The sequence below is a fragment of the Hipposideros armiger genome, unplaced genomic scaffold (genome assembly GCF_001890085.2).
Source record: "Hipposideros armiger isolate ML-2016 unplaced genomic scaffold, ASM189008v1 scaffold_388, whole genome shotgun sequence".
NCBI classification, from domain to species: domain Eukaryota; kingdom Metazoa; phylum Chordata; class Mammalia; order Chiroptera; family Hipposideridae; genus Hipposideros; species Hipposideros armiger.
In genome coordinates this window covers 593,026-609,522 of record NW_017731738.1, presented here as the reverse complement: position 1 = coordinate 609,522, position 16,497 = coordinate 593,026, and the positions used below count along the sequence as shown (strand labels likewise).

The 16,497-nt window shown below is 49.9% G+C and overlaps 1 protein-coding gene across 3 annotated transcripts in view; it reads left to right on the top strand.

Moving 5' to 3' along the window:
* Positions 1-11,506, top strand: part of TLN1 (talin 1) — a 31,868-nt gene extending 20,362 nt beyond the window's left edge. For 2 of the 3 annotated variants that reach the window (XM_019663281.1, XM_019663282.1), the window contains exons 35-58: positions 1,295-1,438; positions 1,917-2,078; positions 2,294-2,434; positions 2,527-2,708; positions 2,898-3,030; positions 3,245-3,346; positions 3,435-3,605; positions 3,698-3,847; positions 3,960-4,061; positions 4,141-4,260; positions 4,985-5,131; positions 5,303-5,469; positions 5,581-5,764; positions 5,854-5,979; positions 6,075-6,191; positions 8,462-8,647; positions 8,768-8,875; positions 9,381-9,486; positions 9,688-9,812; positions 9,924-10,049; positions 10,177-10,239; positions 10,352-10,534; positions 10,681-10,809; positions 10,940-11,506. In XM_019663281.1, the coding sequence (XP_019518826.1) occupies positions 1,295-1,438; positions 1,917-2,078; positions 2,294-2,434; positions 2,527-2,708; positions 2,898-3,030; positions 3,245-3,346; positions 3,435-3,605; positions 3,698-3,847; positions 3,960-4,061; positions 4,141-4,260; positions 4,985-5,131; positions 5,303-5,469; positions 5,581-5,764; positions 5,854-5,979; positions 6,075-6,191; positions 8,462-8,647; positions 8,768-8,875; positions 9,381-9,486; positions 9,688-9,812; positions 9,924-10,049; positions 10,177-10,239; positions 10,352-10,534; positions 10,681-10,809; positions 10,940-11,065 (3,300 nt within the window). In that variant the 3' untranslated portion in view covers positions 11,066-11,506. The remainder of the gene's footprint in view (positions 1-1,294; positions 1,439-1,916; positions 2,079-2,293; positions 2,435-2,526; positions 2,709-2,897; positions 3,031-3,244; positions 3,347-3,434; positions 3,606-3,697; positions 3,848-3,959; positions 4,062-4,140; positions 4,261-4,984; positions 5,132-5,302; positions 5,470-5,580; positions 5,765-5,853; positions 5,980-6,074; positions 6,192-8,461; positions 8,648-8,767; positions 8,876-9,380; positions 9,487-9,687; positions 9,813-9,923; positions 10,050-10,176; positions 10,240-10,351; positions 10,535-10,680; positions 10,810-10,939) is intronic. The other variant, XM_019663283.1, reaches the window with a different exon arrangement.
* Positions 11,507-16,497: the final 4,991 nt, after the last annotated feature.

Genomic DNA, 16,497 nt, shown 5'->3' with positions numbered 1-16,497 from the left:
TTAGCATGTGCAAATAATTTTTTACATGGTTATTACTCTATTAAGATGTACCAGTGACTAAATTTCCAGTTATTTGGATTACTGCTTAACTTTGCCTTTTACTACATTATAAAGGATTAAACAATTAGCTCTGAGAGTATTTTGCTTTAGGATATGCATTCTTATAATACTGACTTGAGAGTTCATCATCTCAGACCGCTTCCCTGAAAGCCTACCATCCTGCTCCCTCCGCCTTCCTACCTTCCATTGCCCTGTTCTTTTGGGTGGCCTGCTCTATATGCCTTGACTTATTTCTGGAAAAGCATAAAGAGGAAAAAAGCAAATTTGAAGTATGAATCCAATCTTACGATGGTCTTCCAATCATAAAAAAAAATTTCGGCACCCATTACACCCACTCCCCTTTCCTCTTTCCAAATCTCTGAAGCTTGGAGGAGGTGTTGTAAATGTTAATTAGCGTAACAACCTCCATAGTTGTGGAACTACCATACTTTGCCGTATAGAATGCGCACCCACGTTTTTGGCCCAAACTTTCAGGGGAAAAAATCTTTCGTTTTAATTTTTTTAATTCAAATTTTTATTTACATTTAGGTCCTTGTTTTTGGTATTATAAAGGAATTGTAGCATTTATTTTTTAACATATTATGGTACAAGAAATTTTATGTAACAAATAATTACAAAACATAAGAACAGATACAAGGTACAAGAAATTTTATGTACTGGTAACAAATTTACGATATTTACGCATCATAAAAGGCCAAGAACTCTTCATCGTTGCAAGTTCCTCGTATGTTCAACAAAACCGATTATCGTGTTCCAGGGTATTAATTTGCACAGATATCGTTACTGATTTCTAGAGTTACACTTTTAACTCATAAGCATAAATAAAAGAATTAAAAACATTTATATAGAGATAACGGAATTAGTACTACCCATGTATAATGCACATCCTTATTTTTCCCTCCCAAATTTGGGCCAAAAAGTATGCGTTATATACGGCAAAATACGATATGTCTTTAAAAGATTCTTTGCAGATGGTATGGTGGGCGGGGGCTTTCTATAGTGTCACTATAGTTTGTTAATATCTTTAATTTGTTAATTATGGTTTAATTTGTTAACAATTTTGTTACTATTGTTTAATGTTTACTTTGTTAATACCTAGTTTATTCATACCTCCACTTACATAGAACCCTGGCCACTAAACTTACCCCTACTCCCCTTTGTCCTCACTATCACTATTCGATTCCAACCTGAGGACTATTCTTTACTCATCATCTTCAAAATTCTCTCTCCCCAGGCTGCATATCTGGTTGGCGTCTCTGACCCAAACAGCCAAGCTGGACAGCAAGGGCTGGTGGAGCCCACACAGTTTGCCCGTGCAAACCAGGCAATTCAGATGGCCTGTCAGAGTTTGGGAGAGTCTGGCTGTACCCAGGCCCAGGTAACTCAAGGGAACAGGTACCATGGGCAAGTCTAGGAAAGGATGCCAAGCCAGGGTGGACTGGTCCGTGGGGAAAGGAGGAGATGTGGGAAATAGAGGGAAGAAGAGGGCTGAGAGCCATCTCTGACCTTCCACACACGGTTTCTCTTTGGGTAATTGTCTTCTGCCATGTTTCTCATCATTTTTTCAGTTACTTCTAAGTTCACAACTTCTCTATAGACATTTGAGCTTACTCTCTTACTGACTCCATTAGGATTTCTCCATTACTGTGCCTGTCTTTCATCTCCTCCTTCCTCTACACCCTGTTCATCTTGGAGTATCTTTGTCTCCCAAATCTGAACTTTTCAGGTGACTCTGTCTTTCCTAATTAGACATCCAGAGGTATTGCTCTCCATCCCCCAACCTGCAAGCAGCTCCTCTCTGGGCGTGTACACTTCCTTCCTGCCTTCATGACTCTTCCCCATGTCTGTCTCCTCAGGTGCTCTCTGCAGCCACCATTGTGGCCAAACACACCTCTGCACTGTGTAACAGCTGCCGCCTGGCTTCTGCTCGTACTGCCAATCCTACCGCCAAGCGCCAGTTTGTACAATCAGCCAAGGAGGTGGCCAACAGCACTGCCAATCTTGTCAAGACTATCAAGGTTCCCAGTGTTTGAATTCTCAGCCTCTCCCTGACCTATCCCCGTCATTCCCTGAGGCCTTCTACCAAATCCCTTCTTCCTGAGCCCAAGCCCTTTCCTGTTCAAATTGATCATCACCAGTCTCTTCCCACACCTTAAAGCCCAAGAGGGAGACCTGGGCTTCACCCCCTTTTCCTACAGCATGTCCTGAGGGCCTGTCTGTCACCCACTTCCAGGCGCTAGACGGGGCCTTCACGGATGAGAACCGTGCCCAGTGCCAAGCAGCAACAGCCCCTCTGCTGGAGGCTGTGGACAATCTGAGTGCCTTTGCATCCAACCCTGAGTTTGCCAGCATTCCTGCCCAGATCAGCCCTGAGGTGAGGCAGCCTGAAGGGAGAACCAATGAGCCAGCTGCCACGTCATCTCTTCAGGAGTTGTGAGACTCACCTCCCTCCTCCCTTCTCCCCAGGGCCGGGCTGCCATGGAGCCCATTGTGATCTCTGCCAAGACAATGTTGGAGAGCGCTGGGGGACTAATTCAGACAGCCCGGGCCCTGGCAGTCAATCCCCGGGACCCTCCTCGCTGGTCAGTGCTAGCTGGCCACTCCCGTACTGTCTCGGACTCCATCAAGAAGCTTATTACAAGCATGAGGTATTGAGGGGATGGAGAACCAGTGTGACGGGGACATACATTGTGGAGGGGTGGGCGGTTTGGTGCAATTACATGGGATAGTGTTGGAGGACACCTGTTACCCAAGATTTGGGGGACATGGGGAGAGATAGGCTGGCCTTGTTTTAAGGGGATGTGTTCTTGGTGTTGGAGCCTGTGATGTGTCTGCAGGGACAAGGCTCCTGGGCAACTCGAGTGTGAAACAGCCATTGCAGCTCTGAACAGCTGTCTACGGGACCTAGACCAGGCTTCCCTTGCTGTAGTCAGCCAGCAGCTTGCTCCCCGTGAAGGGATCTCTCAAGAGGTAAGGGAGAAAAAGGGTTATGTGAGAGGTTGTGTCTGGCAAGAGAGATAGCAGACTTGAGGAAGATGGGGGATTCAGGATTGGGCTTCACAGAGACGTCAGGAAGATGGACCATGCCAGGGGCAGTTAGTTTGATATGGAAGGAATAGTGGGGTCCTGTGCAACTAGAGGGCCCTATTCCAGGTCACAGAGCTAAAGTCAGCTTCCTCCCCAGGCCTTGCACACTCAGATGCTCACTGCAGTGCAGGAGATTTCCCATCTTATTGAGCCACTGGCCAGTGCTGCCCGGGCTGAAGCCTCCCAGCTGGGACACAAGGTACCTGGGGAGACAAGTGGGGAGTCCCGGGGCTAGGGTGAAGAGAGTACCTGGCCCAGCTGACCCCCATTCCAACCCCTTGCCTCAGGTGTCTCAGATGGCCCAGTACTTTGAGCCGCTCACCCTGGCTGCAGTAGGTGCCGCCTCCAAGACCCTGAGCCATCCACAGCAGATGGCACTCCTGGACCAGACTAAAACCTTGGCAGAGTCTGCCTTGCAGTTGCTGTACACAGCCAAGGAGGCTGGTGGTAACCCCAAAGTATGGAGAGCTGGGAGGGAGGGGCTGCCACTAGTTAGGGGTCAGAGAAGCAGGAACAGGACCCGCCTCCACTCACCCACTCTACCCCACAGCAAGCAGCTCACACCCAGGAAGCCCTGGAGGAGGCTGTGCAGATGATGACAGAGGCCGTAGAGGACCTGACAACAACCCTCAATGAGGCAGCAAGTGCTGCTGGGGTCGTCAGTGGCATGGTGGACTCCATCACCCAGGCCATCAACCAGGTTAGAGTCTTGGGATCCCTGTGGACACTGATGCTACCCTGGGCCAGGGTTCCTGAACACAGTGGCAGAGACTCTGATGATCCTACCCATTTTCCCCATTCTCCCCCCTCAGCTAGATGAAGGACCAATGGGTGAACCAGAAGGTTCTTTCGTGGATTACCAGACAACTATGGTGCGGACAGCCAAGGCCATTGCTGTCACTGTTCAGGAGATGGTGAGTTTGAGAGAGTATAAGAGGACTGCCCTTAGAGAGCTGAGTTTGGATATAATTTCACCTTTTCCATTATGACTAGGTAACCAAGTCAAACACCAGCCCTGAAGAGCTGGGTCCTCTCGCTAACCAGCTGACCAGCGACTACGGCCGTCTAGCCTCAGAAGCCAAGCCTGCAGCTGTGGCTGCTGAAAATGAAGAGGTAAACATGGAGGCAGCTCTGACCTTGCCCCTGCTCTACAAAGAGAACCCCAGTGGCCTGTCCCTTATTCCCATGATGTCAGCCTCTGGGGCTGTCCCACCCCCAACTCCCTCTGGTCTTTCATAAAAAGGGAAACACACTGTCAGGGCCACTGCTCTAAAGAGCTATCAGGGCTCTGAGTAGGGACAGGAGCAAAGCCTTCAGTCACGGGTAAAGGAGACAGCCCAGGATCTAGGATTTCCTGGCCTGCCACTGCTGCCTCTGCCAGCCCTCGTCTGGGCCTATAACTGCTGCTCTGTTCTGCTGCATTCTCTTTAGTTCTTCCTTGTTATAGACCCATGAATGTCTTCCATCCCTAAGCTCCTGGCTTTCCAAGAAAGCAAGTAATTGGATCTTAGCAAAACACACCTAATCCCCAACCCCAAACCCTCCACAACCACATCCAGGCCAAATTGTAATCCGTGGCCCTCTGATTTAAATACCCCGGCATAAAGTGCTTCTCCCCTCCTCCTCACTATGCAGAACACAGTCCTCAGCAGCTGGTGCCCACATGCTATTATTATCTGTGTGTAGGAGGTGACCTCCTGCCGAAAGGATGTGAAACAGGAAAAATCTGTGTGCTGCGATACATGGTTTTTTAGGTCCTTGTTGACTCTTCCAAGCACAGTGGAGGTACCCTGAGTTCCTCTTATAAAATCCGTCTTCCTTTTCCATCTTCTCACAGATAGGTGCCCACATCAAGCACCGGGTACAGGAGCTGGGGCATGGCTGCTCTGCTCTGGTCACCAAGGCAGGCGCCCTGCAGTGCAGCCCCAGTGACGCCTACACCAAGAAGGAACTCATAGAATGTGCCCGGAGAGTCTCTGAAAAGGTGACCATGCTCATCCCTGTGGACTGAGGAACTGGCCCCCCAACCCTGAAGCCTTTCCCGTCCTCCTCCAGCCTTCCCAGCTCTCTCCTCCGTCCCTTCTCCCAAGCACCAGTGACCTTTCTCTTTCACATGGAACCTACCACAAGTCACCATGTGACTTTCCTCTCTCAGGTCTCCCACGTGCTAGCTGCGCTCCAGGCCGGGAATCGTGGCACCCAGGCCTGCATCACAGCAGCCAGTGCCGTGTCCGGCATCATTGCTGACCTTGACACCACCATCATGTTTGCTACTGCTGGCACACTCAATCGTGAGGGTGCTGAAACCTTCGCTGACCACCGGTGAGGAGGGAACTGGGCCTCAGGGAGGCAGGGTGTGGGTGGGGCCAGAAGAGGCTGGAAGAGTGGGGGTGGGGGCCTGAGGAGGGCTGACTAGGCTGGGCCCTCCCTCAGGGAGGGCATTCTGAAGACTGCAAAGGTGCTGGTGGAGGACACCAAGGTCCTGGTGCAAAACGCAGCTGGGAGCCAGGAGAAGTTGGCACAGGCTGCCCAGTCCTCGGTGGCCACCATCACCCGCCTCGCTGACGTGGTCAAGCTGGGTGCAGCCAGCCTAGGAGCCGAGGACCCTGAGACCCAGGTATCTACCTGATACCCCTAAGTCTGGTCAGATCCACTTCCTGTTCCCCCTTTTTCTCCCACAGACCAGAGCCTCTGCTCTCCCAACAGGTGGTGCTGATCAATGCAGTGAAAGATGTGGCCAAGGCCCTGGGAGACCTCATCAGTGCAACTAAGGCTGCAGCTGGCAAAGTTGGGGACGACCCTGCTGTGTGGCAGCTCAAGAACTCTGCCAAGGTTGGCGGGAATGAGAGCAACCTCAGGAGGGAGCGCATCAGCATTCATCTTGTTCCTTACAGTGATCCCCTCCCCCACTCCTCTGACACCCCTAGGTGATGGTGACTAATGTGACATCATTGCTCAAGACTGTGAAAGCTGTGGAAGATGAGGCTACCAAAGGCACGCGGGCCCTGGAGGCAACCACAGAACACATACGGCAGGAGCTGGCGGTGAGCACAAGCCTGGGGTCTCAGGGCCTCAAGTCAGAGAGAGGGCTCGTGCTGACACAGTGAACCCCTACCTCACATGTATTCATAGAAATGTAAACAGTCACACACATTCGTCTCGCTCGTTGCCAAACTTCTTAAGTGAGCTACACTCACGTCTTTCCCTTCCTCACTTTTTTACTCCTTAGCATTTGACAACTATCTTTCACCACCATCTTCCCATTTTCTCCAGTCACTAGTGGCCTGTTAGTTGTCACATCCAGTGGCTTCTTCTTGGCCTGCATCCTCTTCAGACATTTCCAGAACATTTCACTGTGGTAACAAGCTTCTCTTTGAAATTCTTTCTTCCTTGGCCTTCTTGACACTGGTTTTTCTCTTGGCTCTCTAAGATCTCTTCTGTGGTCGTCATTGAAGCACCTTCAGCATAGTAAATATAGAGTGCTTTCCACAATTGCACAAATAGCCTTGTTTGTCTATTCTTTTCATTGGCAAGTTTCACCACTTTCATTATTATTGTCTCAGAAGTTCACTTCCAATTCTGAGTTTAGTTATTTTCAAGTGCCTGTTTGACATCACCATGGAGATGCAGCACCTCCCAACCAGCTGTTCTTCCTGACATGCTACTTCCTGTTAATAGTGTTAACAACCTCCCAGGAAGACTCCCCTCAGTCATCTTTGACCTCACTGTTTTATTCACCATATCCAGGCCATTACCAAGTCCTTCCAACTACCCTTCTCCATTCTCTTTTCCTCTCACCCCTTTTCTCCAGTCCCACAGTCAGCACTCTAGTTCAGGTTTTCATTCACCCTTCCTCCCTGGGACTGCTGTACCAGTTTTCTACGTGGTCTCCCTGCCTTCAGTCTCTATCACTCTCATCTCTCCAACTCATATTTCTCATTTCCGAATCCATCTTTCTGATATTCTGTTTTCATCTCTACTTGGAGATGTCCAGATTGAAAGTCTTAACTTTCTACCTCCCAAACCTAATCATTTCCTCTTCGTGTTTCCCATCTCAGTAAATGGCACCTTTTAGTAACTTTGTTCCTAAAGCCAAAAACCCAGCTTTAACATCTTTCTTTCAGTCCCCACAGCTACGCCCATCGGCTAGTCTTGTTGGTGTCCCTCCAAATCTCATTTTCTCTTCTCCCCATCTCTACCACCACCACCTTGTCCAAACGGTCACCAATCCTGAGCTGTATTTATGCCATAGCCTTGACCTGATCTCCCTGCTTGCACACTCAACCCCACACACACACAATCCGTTCTCTCTATACAATAACCAGAAGTATTTTTTTAAAATATAAATTAGATTATGTCACTTCGCTGCTTAAAACCTCTTAGTGACTGCCCTGGCATCTGTGGCAGAACCCACACTCCTTACCATCTCCCTCCAGTTCCCATGGCCCCGCCGACTCCCCCAAGCCCGTCCTGTCCCTTCCCATACCCCAGGCCCTTGCACTTGCTTCTCTCCAGCTTTCTGAACATCTGGTTCCTTCCAGTCCCTCAGACTTCAGCTTAAATGTCCTCTCCTCAGAGAAGCCTTTTCTGACCACCTATCTGAAATAGGACCTTTTTATTTCTCAGCACAGCACCCTCTTTATTTCCGTCGTAGCCCAGATCACAGTCTTTAGTTTTTCTGCTTGTTTACCTATTTTTTGTCTGTGTCCAAAGCTAGAATGTAAACTCATGAGAATAAGGACCTTGTCTACCTTTTTCCCCATTGCATTCCTAGCACCTCACACAGAAACTACCACCTAATTTAAAGATAAATTATCTTTAATAATTTGTTGAATGAACACATACATCAATTCTAAGTTCCTTCATCTGATATTCAAGGCCCCAACAACCTTTTCTCCACCATCTCTGTATATTAGAACATTCCTTAATCCTCTCATACTTGATATCCTGGTTATTCATGCCCTACCGTTTACCTAAAATACTCTCCTGTTCTCTGTATCTCTTAAGACCCAACTCCTTCTTGCCCTACCGCTGCCACTCACCCCATCAAGGCTTCTCCACAGGAACGAAAACTCAGCCCACAAGCTACTTCTTTAATTTCAGACTCTTCCCAGTCACTTCAGTCAGGGATGATGACCAGCTGCCTGCTAATATATTAGCTGTGAATGTGTGAACTCCTAGGACTTGACCTACAATATGTACTTAGTGAATACTTGCTGAATGAACACATGGATGAATGAACCAAACTACACGAGTGCTACATTGTCTTACAGCCTCACTTACTAAAATGTTTCTTCTTGTTCTGCCCCAACAGGTCTTCTGTTCCCCAGAGCCACCTGCCAAGACCTCTACCCCAGAAGATTTCATCCGAATGACTAAGGGTATCACTATGGCAACAGCCAAGGCTGTCGCCGCTGGCAACTCCTGTCGCCAGGAGGATGTCATTGCCACAGCCAATCTGAGTCGCCGCGCCATTGCAGACATGCTTCGGGCTTGCAAGGTAGAAACCCTGGTAGTGAGGCAGCTTTAGGGCAGAACATGGTAGGAGAGAAACTGCAAGGCCTGGGGGGACTTGGAGCTCTTTGGGATCCTAAAGCTAACATATTACTCTGTGGCATAGGAAGCTGCCTACCACCCAGAAGTGGCCCCTGATGTGCGGCTTCGAGCCCTGCGCTATGGCCGGGAGTGTGCCAATGGCTACCTGGAACTGCTGGACCATGTGCTCCTGGTAAGGCAACAGTTGTCACTCCTCATACCAGCCTCCCTGAATACACAGTCCTCTCCCCACATGCCTCAGACCTAGCTCTCTTTTGCTCAGATCTCCTCCCCACCAGCTATTTCCCAAATCTTTTCTTGTTTCTGAGCCTCCCTTCCACTGGGGCTCCATCATTCTTAGCATTTTTGGTTCTCCCACTCACCTCTTCCTCCTTTTCTTTTTCTTATCTCCTCTCTTCCCACCTGACCTCCTCCTCTCTACCTTCGTCATCTCTTCTTTCTTCTCATTTCATCATCCTCCTTGCTCCTTATCAGCCGGTGAGTGACATATAGCCCCACTGTTTTCACCATATGTGCAGTGTGATGCCTGGAGTGCACTGGACAGGCCGCCTGGTGCTTGAGGGCTGTGGTGTGAAGTAGTCTAGGGATAGAGTCGGGGGCCCATGGTCTGCCCTGATTCAGGTCAGAGTAGAAGCTAAGGTCTGATGCTCTCTGCTCCCTGCCCCCTTCTTCCCCAGACACTGCAGAAGCCAAGCCCAGAATTGAAGCAGCAATTGACGGGACACTCAAAGCGTGTGGCTGGTTCAGTCACTGAGCTCATCCAGGCTGCTGAAGCCATGAAGGGTGAGGGGTGACCAGGGGCAGGGAGGGAAGGGAAACCTTTGTCATGGGGAGACCCCAGCTTCCCAGTTGGACAGCTCTTGAGCTAGCCTCTGCCCACAGTCCCCACAGGTGCCAGGACCTGGTGATAGTAACCATGCTGCCCAGTGCTCCTGACTTCCCTGCTCCAGCTTAGCCCCTTCCTTCCCCCCTTTGTCCTACCAGGAACAGAATGGGTGGACCCAGAGGACCCCACGGTCATTGCTGAGAACGAGCTCCTGGGAGCTGCAGCCGCCATTGAAGCTGCAGCCAAAAAGCTGGAGCAGTTGAAGCCCCGGGCCAAACCCAAGGTCAGTCCTGCTCCCTCCCTCTTCCCTACCCTCCTATTGGCAGAATCTCCCCCACCTTCAGCCTCCTCTTACTTGGCATCTGTCTCTGCAACCTTTGTTGCTTCGTTGCAGGAGGCGGATGAGTCTTTGAACTTCGAGGAGCAGATACTGGAAGCTGCAAAGTCCATTGCAGCAGCCACCAGTGCCCTGGTAAAGGCTGCATCAGCTGCCCAGAGGGAACTGGTGGCCCAAGGGAAGGTAAGTACATGGATACCCAGAAGCATGGGGTCAGCAGCAGCTTTGCTGTCCATACCAGCATTGTAGCAGGAGGCTTTTACATACATATGCAGAGCACAGGTCTGAGCAGGTTCTCCTTCCTCCACAGGTGGGCGCCATTCCAGCCAACGCACTGGATGATGGGCAGTGGTCCCAGGGCCTCATTTCTGCTGTGAGTGTACAATACCCACTAGGTCCTGAGCTGGAGAGGCTTGAGAAGGCTGGACTGGAGAGGAGATGGACCAGGACAAGAGGCATGTTTTAATCTTATCTTCTCACTTTAGGCCCGGATGGTGGCTGCAGCCACCAACAACCTGTGTGAGGCCGCCAATGCAGCTGTACAAGGCCACGCCAGCCAGGAGAAGCTCATCTCATCAGCCAAGCAGGTGGCTGCTTCCACAGCCCAGCTCCTTGTGGCCTGCAAGGTCAAGGCTGACCAGGACTCTGAGGCAATGAAACGGCTTCAGGTGAGGAACCCTGACCCACCCCACTGTACGTACCTTGGGCTGTGCGGCTTTAAACTGTCACCTCCAAGACATGCTTTTCTGGGGGTGGACTCTCAACTGGGACCCTACTTGAGTTCACAACCTCATGCTGCCTTCTCTCTGCCCAGGCTGCTGGCAATGCAGTGAAGCGAGCCTCGGATAACCTGGTGAAGGCGGCACAGAAGGCAGCAGCCTTTGAAGACCAGGAGAACGAGACAGTAGTGGTGAAGGAGAAGATGGTTGGGGGCATTGCCCAGGTGAGCTTTGCCCCAGCCACTCTGAGGGACACTGTCAGCAGAGCAGTCAACGTTGCCTGTGCTGGTCCCAACTACCCCATACCCTGATGCGCATACTTGCTGAACTGAGTCCCTGATCTCTGTCCCTCAGATTATTGCGGCACAGGAAGAGATGCTTCGGAAGGAACGAGAGCTGGAAGAGGCCCGGAAGAAGCTGGCCCAGATCCGACAGCAACAATACAAGTTCCTGCCTTCAGAGCTTCGAGATGAGCACTAGGACAGCCGCTTCTATTTAACGCAGACCCAACCCAGAGACTGTGCCTGCCACAACCAAAGCCTTCTGGGCTGTCGGGCCCAACCTGCCCAACCCCAGCACTCCCCAAAGTGCCTGCCAAACCCCAGGCCTGGCCCTGCCCAGTCCCAGTGCACATCCTTTGTCCCCTCCCAACTCCAAGTGCCTTCATGCCCTAGGGCCCCCTAAGTGCCTGCCCCTCCCCAGAGTATTAACGCTCCAAGAGTATTATTAACGCTGCTGTACCTCAGTCTGAACCTGCCAGGGCCCTAGCCCGCTCCACCTTGCCAGCAGCTTCTGGCAAGTCTCCATGGCCTCTCATCCTGTTTTGATACTGTCCTCCTTGCACCCCCAGCAACCTGTGGGGGGCATGAGGTTGTAAGCCCCAAATAGGTCATGCTCCAATAAAGGTGATTATGCCTGCAACTCTGCCTGGCTTCATGAGGAGATGGGCGACTCCCCCAGGGTGGTGGAAGAGAGAATGGGATTGAGTCCGGTCACCACCTTAATCTGGCTCAGAAATGGAGTGGGGCAGACTGGCAGTCTGCCCTGTGAGGCCCCTTCCTCCTCCTTGCACCCATATCCCTGAAGTCATCCCAGTTGGGAAGCTGTCCCTGAGAAGTCGTACTCCCATTGTCAACTGTCTCACTGACCAGTGCATGTGCCTCACCAAGTGTCATTCTTCTGTTGCAGGGACAGCAGCTGCTACTGCTCTTTGTGGCTGCCAGGGACACACTATTCTTCAGAGTATGTGAACAAATCCACTCCCTGGCCAAATTCAAATGTGCAAAGCAGTTTTGCTAAAATAATAAGCCTATAAAATACAAGTGTCTGAGCCTAAGAGAATTATGGCCACAGGTTTGCTTAAGGCATTTAACAAGCAAAAACTCCAACGGAGGCTGCCTCAGGCAGGTTCTACTGTTGACTGGGTTTGGGCACATCTAGGCCCTCTGAGGCCTTGTCCTACTGCCTAGAACAGCACTAGAAGAAAAAGAATTGATAATGCTTGACCCAGGTGGTGAGACTATATAGTTAGGGGGCAAAGCTCCCCTAGTGGCCTGGGGCTGATGCTGGTAGCCCTGTTCTAGCTGCCCTGTTAATCCAGAGGTTCAGTGGAGGGGGCTGGTCAGGGACGAGGGAAGTGGGTGCTGTGTGTTTCCACTTCCTTCCACATTCACCCCTCTGCCCACACTGCATGGACTACTGGTTAGGTCTGCCACTATTTTTATGCACAATTCTTTAACCAACCCTGTTGCCCAATATGTTATTTTCTTGCTTCTCCCTCCAAGTAGAACACAAATACCACCCATCTGCTGCTACTCTGAGCACCTTTCACCTATTTGAAGCCATAAATCTCCTCATGGGAGTAAGTTTAAAGTAGAGGGAATTACCTTGTCTTCCCCAGGGCAGCCCATTAGGGAAGGTGCCAACTTCATACCAACACTCCTATCACCTGTGATTAATTCATTCACTATTTACTGAGCCATGCCTGTGCTAAGCACTGGAAAATAGAGATGTATTATCACCTCTGACGCAGAGGGCTGGCAACTCCAGTACACACTGGTGTGGCCCTCTAACCCCAGATTCAGTGTCCTAGCATCGTGAGTTGAGGACCTTAGAGATCAAATCCCTTCTCCAACCTCCTAACAACTGGCAGTCCACACTGTTTGAACTCCAGCCATGATCCTACTTCCCTGCCATATCCCCACGTCCCCAGTCATGTACCTCTCACTAGTGATGCCTCGGGGAGCCTTTTGGGGAGAGACTCGAATACCCATTAGACGAGCAGTTCCTAAAATGTGGTCCTCAGGCCCTCAGGGGTTCCCAAGACCCTCTTGGGTCCATAAGGTCAAGCTTATGTTCATAATATTAAGACATCTTCCTTTTCCACAATATCAATATTTTACTGACAGTGCAAAAACAGTGGGTAAAACTGCCTCAGCACAAATCAAGGCAGTGGCCCAAACTGTACTAATAGTCTTTGTATGCTCACTGCTGTGCACTAGCAATTTAAGAAATAAATGCTAACTTCACTTAAAACTGTCCTGATGTAGCAGTTAAAGCTTATTAGTTTTATGAACTCTTATTCCTTGAATAACAAGGCTTTTTAACACTGTGTGATGAACTGGGAAGTAAGTGTGGAGCACTTCCGCTGCATACCTAAGGATGACGGTGTATCGAGGAAAGCACTTAGACAATTTGACTCCTGAGCTGAACTAGCTGCTTTTTTCATGGAGCACCATATTGACTTGAAAGAATGACTGACAGACAAACCATGATTATCAGACCTGGGTATCAGGCAGAACTTTTCTCAGAAAGGAACAATGTGAGTCTGTCAAATCAGAGAAAAAACTGGCGGTGTTTGTTGCCAATGATACAATTTGAGCTTTCAAGTGAAAATTAGAATTTTAGAAACCTTGTAACTGTCACCATAAGCTTCACAGCTTCCCAAAACTTAACACTCAGACTTTTCTGTGAAAACCAATCATGATATTTAAGAACGTGATTTTTTTATAACATATGAAATGTGTCAACATTCAGAACATCTGCATAGCTCGGTCAATCAGTGTTTTCCAAATAACCAGTGTATGATGTTACAAAGTTATCCCTGCATAAAGAATCCAACAAAAGTGCAATACAGACCAATGGATTTTAATGTAAAATAGTAAAAAAAAGGTTATTGATAACGTTTCAGGTTCCACATTGCAACTAGCCCTTAAAAACTACCATTTGTCAAGCGGTGGTGTAGTATCAAGAATAATATCCACAATTACCTGAAAAGGCTCTAAATACCTCACTCTCTTTTCCAACTTAGTTTCTGTGTGAGACTGTATTTTCTTCATATGTAGTTCTTCAAACCAACAGACAGAAAGCCAAGTAGATGTGAGGATCCAGCTGTCCTCTATTAAGGCAGATATTAAAGAGATTTGGGAAAATGTAAACAACAGCCATCCTTTCACTAATTTGAGGAGATGAATATAGTCATTTTTTTCATTAAAAACATGTTTACATGGTTAACGTGTCTGGGTTTATTTCTTGTTATTTTTATGAATTAAGAAACATTTAAATTTTTTTCTGTTTCCACTTTAATATGGTAAGTATTGATAAATACAAACCACTTCAGCAAAAGCTTTTTGGATCTTCAAACTATACTTTAATTTTTAAACGTACAAGGAGTTAGTTCTAAGACCAAAAAGAGAGCTGCCACACTAGACTGATTTCCTCTAGAGTCCAGGGGTCAGCAAACTGGCTTGCGAGCCACATGCGGCTCTTGGCGTATGTTCTGTCTCAAAAGTTTGCAGACCCCTGGAAGAGCCAATCCTGTCCCTCATAACAATTTAAAAATTATTCAAGAGCCATAAATATATTTTTACATAATCACCATTATGTGAGTAATATCCTTTAAAAATTTTATAAATGAAACTATGATAGTTTTGTTTTCACTTTCAATTTTGCTTGCAAGCCGCAGTTTGCTGACGCCCAGCAGCTCAAAAAGTTTGCCAACCCCTGCTCTAGACCCACATAGTGTCTTGGGCACCCAGAACCTGGTGCATGAAAAAATTCATCAGGCAAATGTTTATTTTATCAAGTGCCAACTCTATGCCTGAAGCTATGCTAGGCATTGGGGATTCAGAATTGAAAAAGACAGTCCCTGTCCTGGAGGACTTACAGACCTGTGGAGGAAACGGACAAGAACAGTTATAACAGGGACTATGATGAGAATGACAGGAACCTGCACAGAGAACATACACCTATTAGGTGGCCGGGTGGGAGGGGAAGTGGCCAGGGAAGGCTTCAGAAGAACCAGACACTTGATCTGAGTAATGCCACCAGGAATCAGCCAAGGGAAGAACATTTAGGGAGGGAACAGAAGGCATAAAAGATGGAAGCTTTAAGAAAAGTATGGCTATTTCCAGTGCCTACAACAGCTCAGTATGAATGCAGCATGAAGTACAAGTTGTGTGTATTGGGGGTGAGGTTGGGAATGAAAGGAGATGAGGCTAGAAAGGTAGACAGAGGCCAAAACAAAGAGCCTTCTATACCACATTAAGAAGTGTGGATTTTTATCCTCAAAAGGAGGGAGAGGAGGTTGGGAGGATTTTAGGATCCTATTTGCACCAACTTTTAAAAAGATCTTTGGTAGCAATGTAGAGGACTAGTTGAATGAGTGAGTTGGGGAACCAGGACCACAACAGACTCATGCAGGAGATAATAAAAGGAGTTGCCCAAGGCAACCCCAGAGATTTGGAAGAGGAACCTCATTTGTAGAAAGTAGGATCAACAGGATTGTGGATGTGGGAAGTGAGGAACAGGGGAGCGCTAGATAAGGCCCAGAGTTCAAGCACTGGCTCCGGGTAGATGGCGGTGCCTTGCATTAGTTTGGGGAAAGCAAGACGATGGGCTGGAGTGAACACTACCAGGTCAGGCTTGTTCCACGTGCAGCAGCCGGCAGCTGAGCCGATCTAAACACTTGTCCAGGTCCCCTCCCCCGCCCCGGCCCCCGGGCCCAAGGTTCCCACGGTTCCCACCCCCATCAGCAAAAGCTTGGTCTTCTAACCCTCTGCCCCTGGGGAGCGACATGAAGCGCTCCCTCCAGGCTTCCTCCGCTCGTCTCCCCCATACCCCTCCTCCCAAGTGGTTCTCCACTTCCTCTCCCTCCACCCTACCCCGAGGAAAAACAAAAACAGCCTTGCGCCCGCGCCTCATGCTCCCCCACCCTAGGACCCGGCTCTGGGGGCTGCTTCTTGCGGCCTGGGCTGGAGGGGGCATCTCTTCCCCCGGCTCCCGAAGCCCGGCAGCTCAGTTAACTCTTCCCCTTCCCCCTTCCGTGCCCCGGCCCGGCCCCGCCTCCCCACGGGGGAAACATCCCAAAAAAGGGCAGAAAAGAAATTTCGGCGTCAAGTTGGCCCATAAGGGAAGAGAGGAAGGTCCGCAGGGAGAAGGATAGCAGGGAGGGCGCGCGGGGCAACCAGGGAGAGGGGAAAGCGGGGGCGGGAGGGGGGTGGGGGACGAGTGGAGCAGCGGTGCGGCTGCTAGAGCCTGGAGGGGGGCGAGGAGGAGGCGGACAGTGACGCGACCCGGGTGGAAGTGGGGGCGGGGAGCGCGCGTGTCCGATCCCACTGTAGCCGCGTGGAAAATATGCGGGACACGTGGGGGCGGGGCAGGCGGGGCGCGGAGCTGGGTTCCCAGCCGCCGCGCAACTGTAAAGGAGGGGCCCTGGCTCCAGGAGCAGGGGCTGGAAGGGGAAGCGAGGGTAGGAGAGGTCAGGGCCCCCCCCCCGTCCCCCCGGGGGCAGCAAGCCCGGCCTTCTCCGCACTGCCACAGGGACTCTGGGCTCCCCTCCTGCCTCAGTTTCCCTAAGTCCCTGGTGTGACTCTCAGTTATCATTACCACGTCGGTAACGCAAACCCTGACTC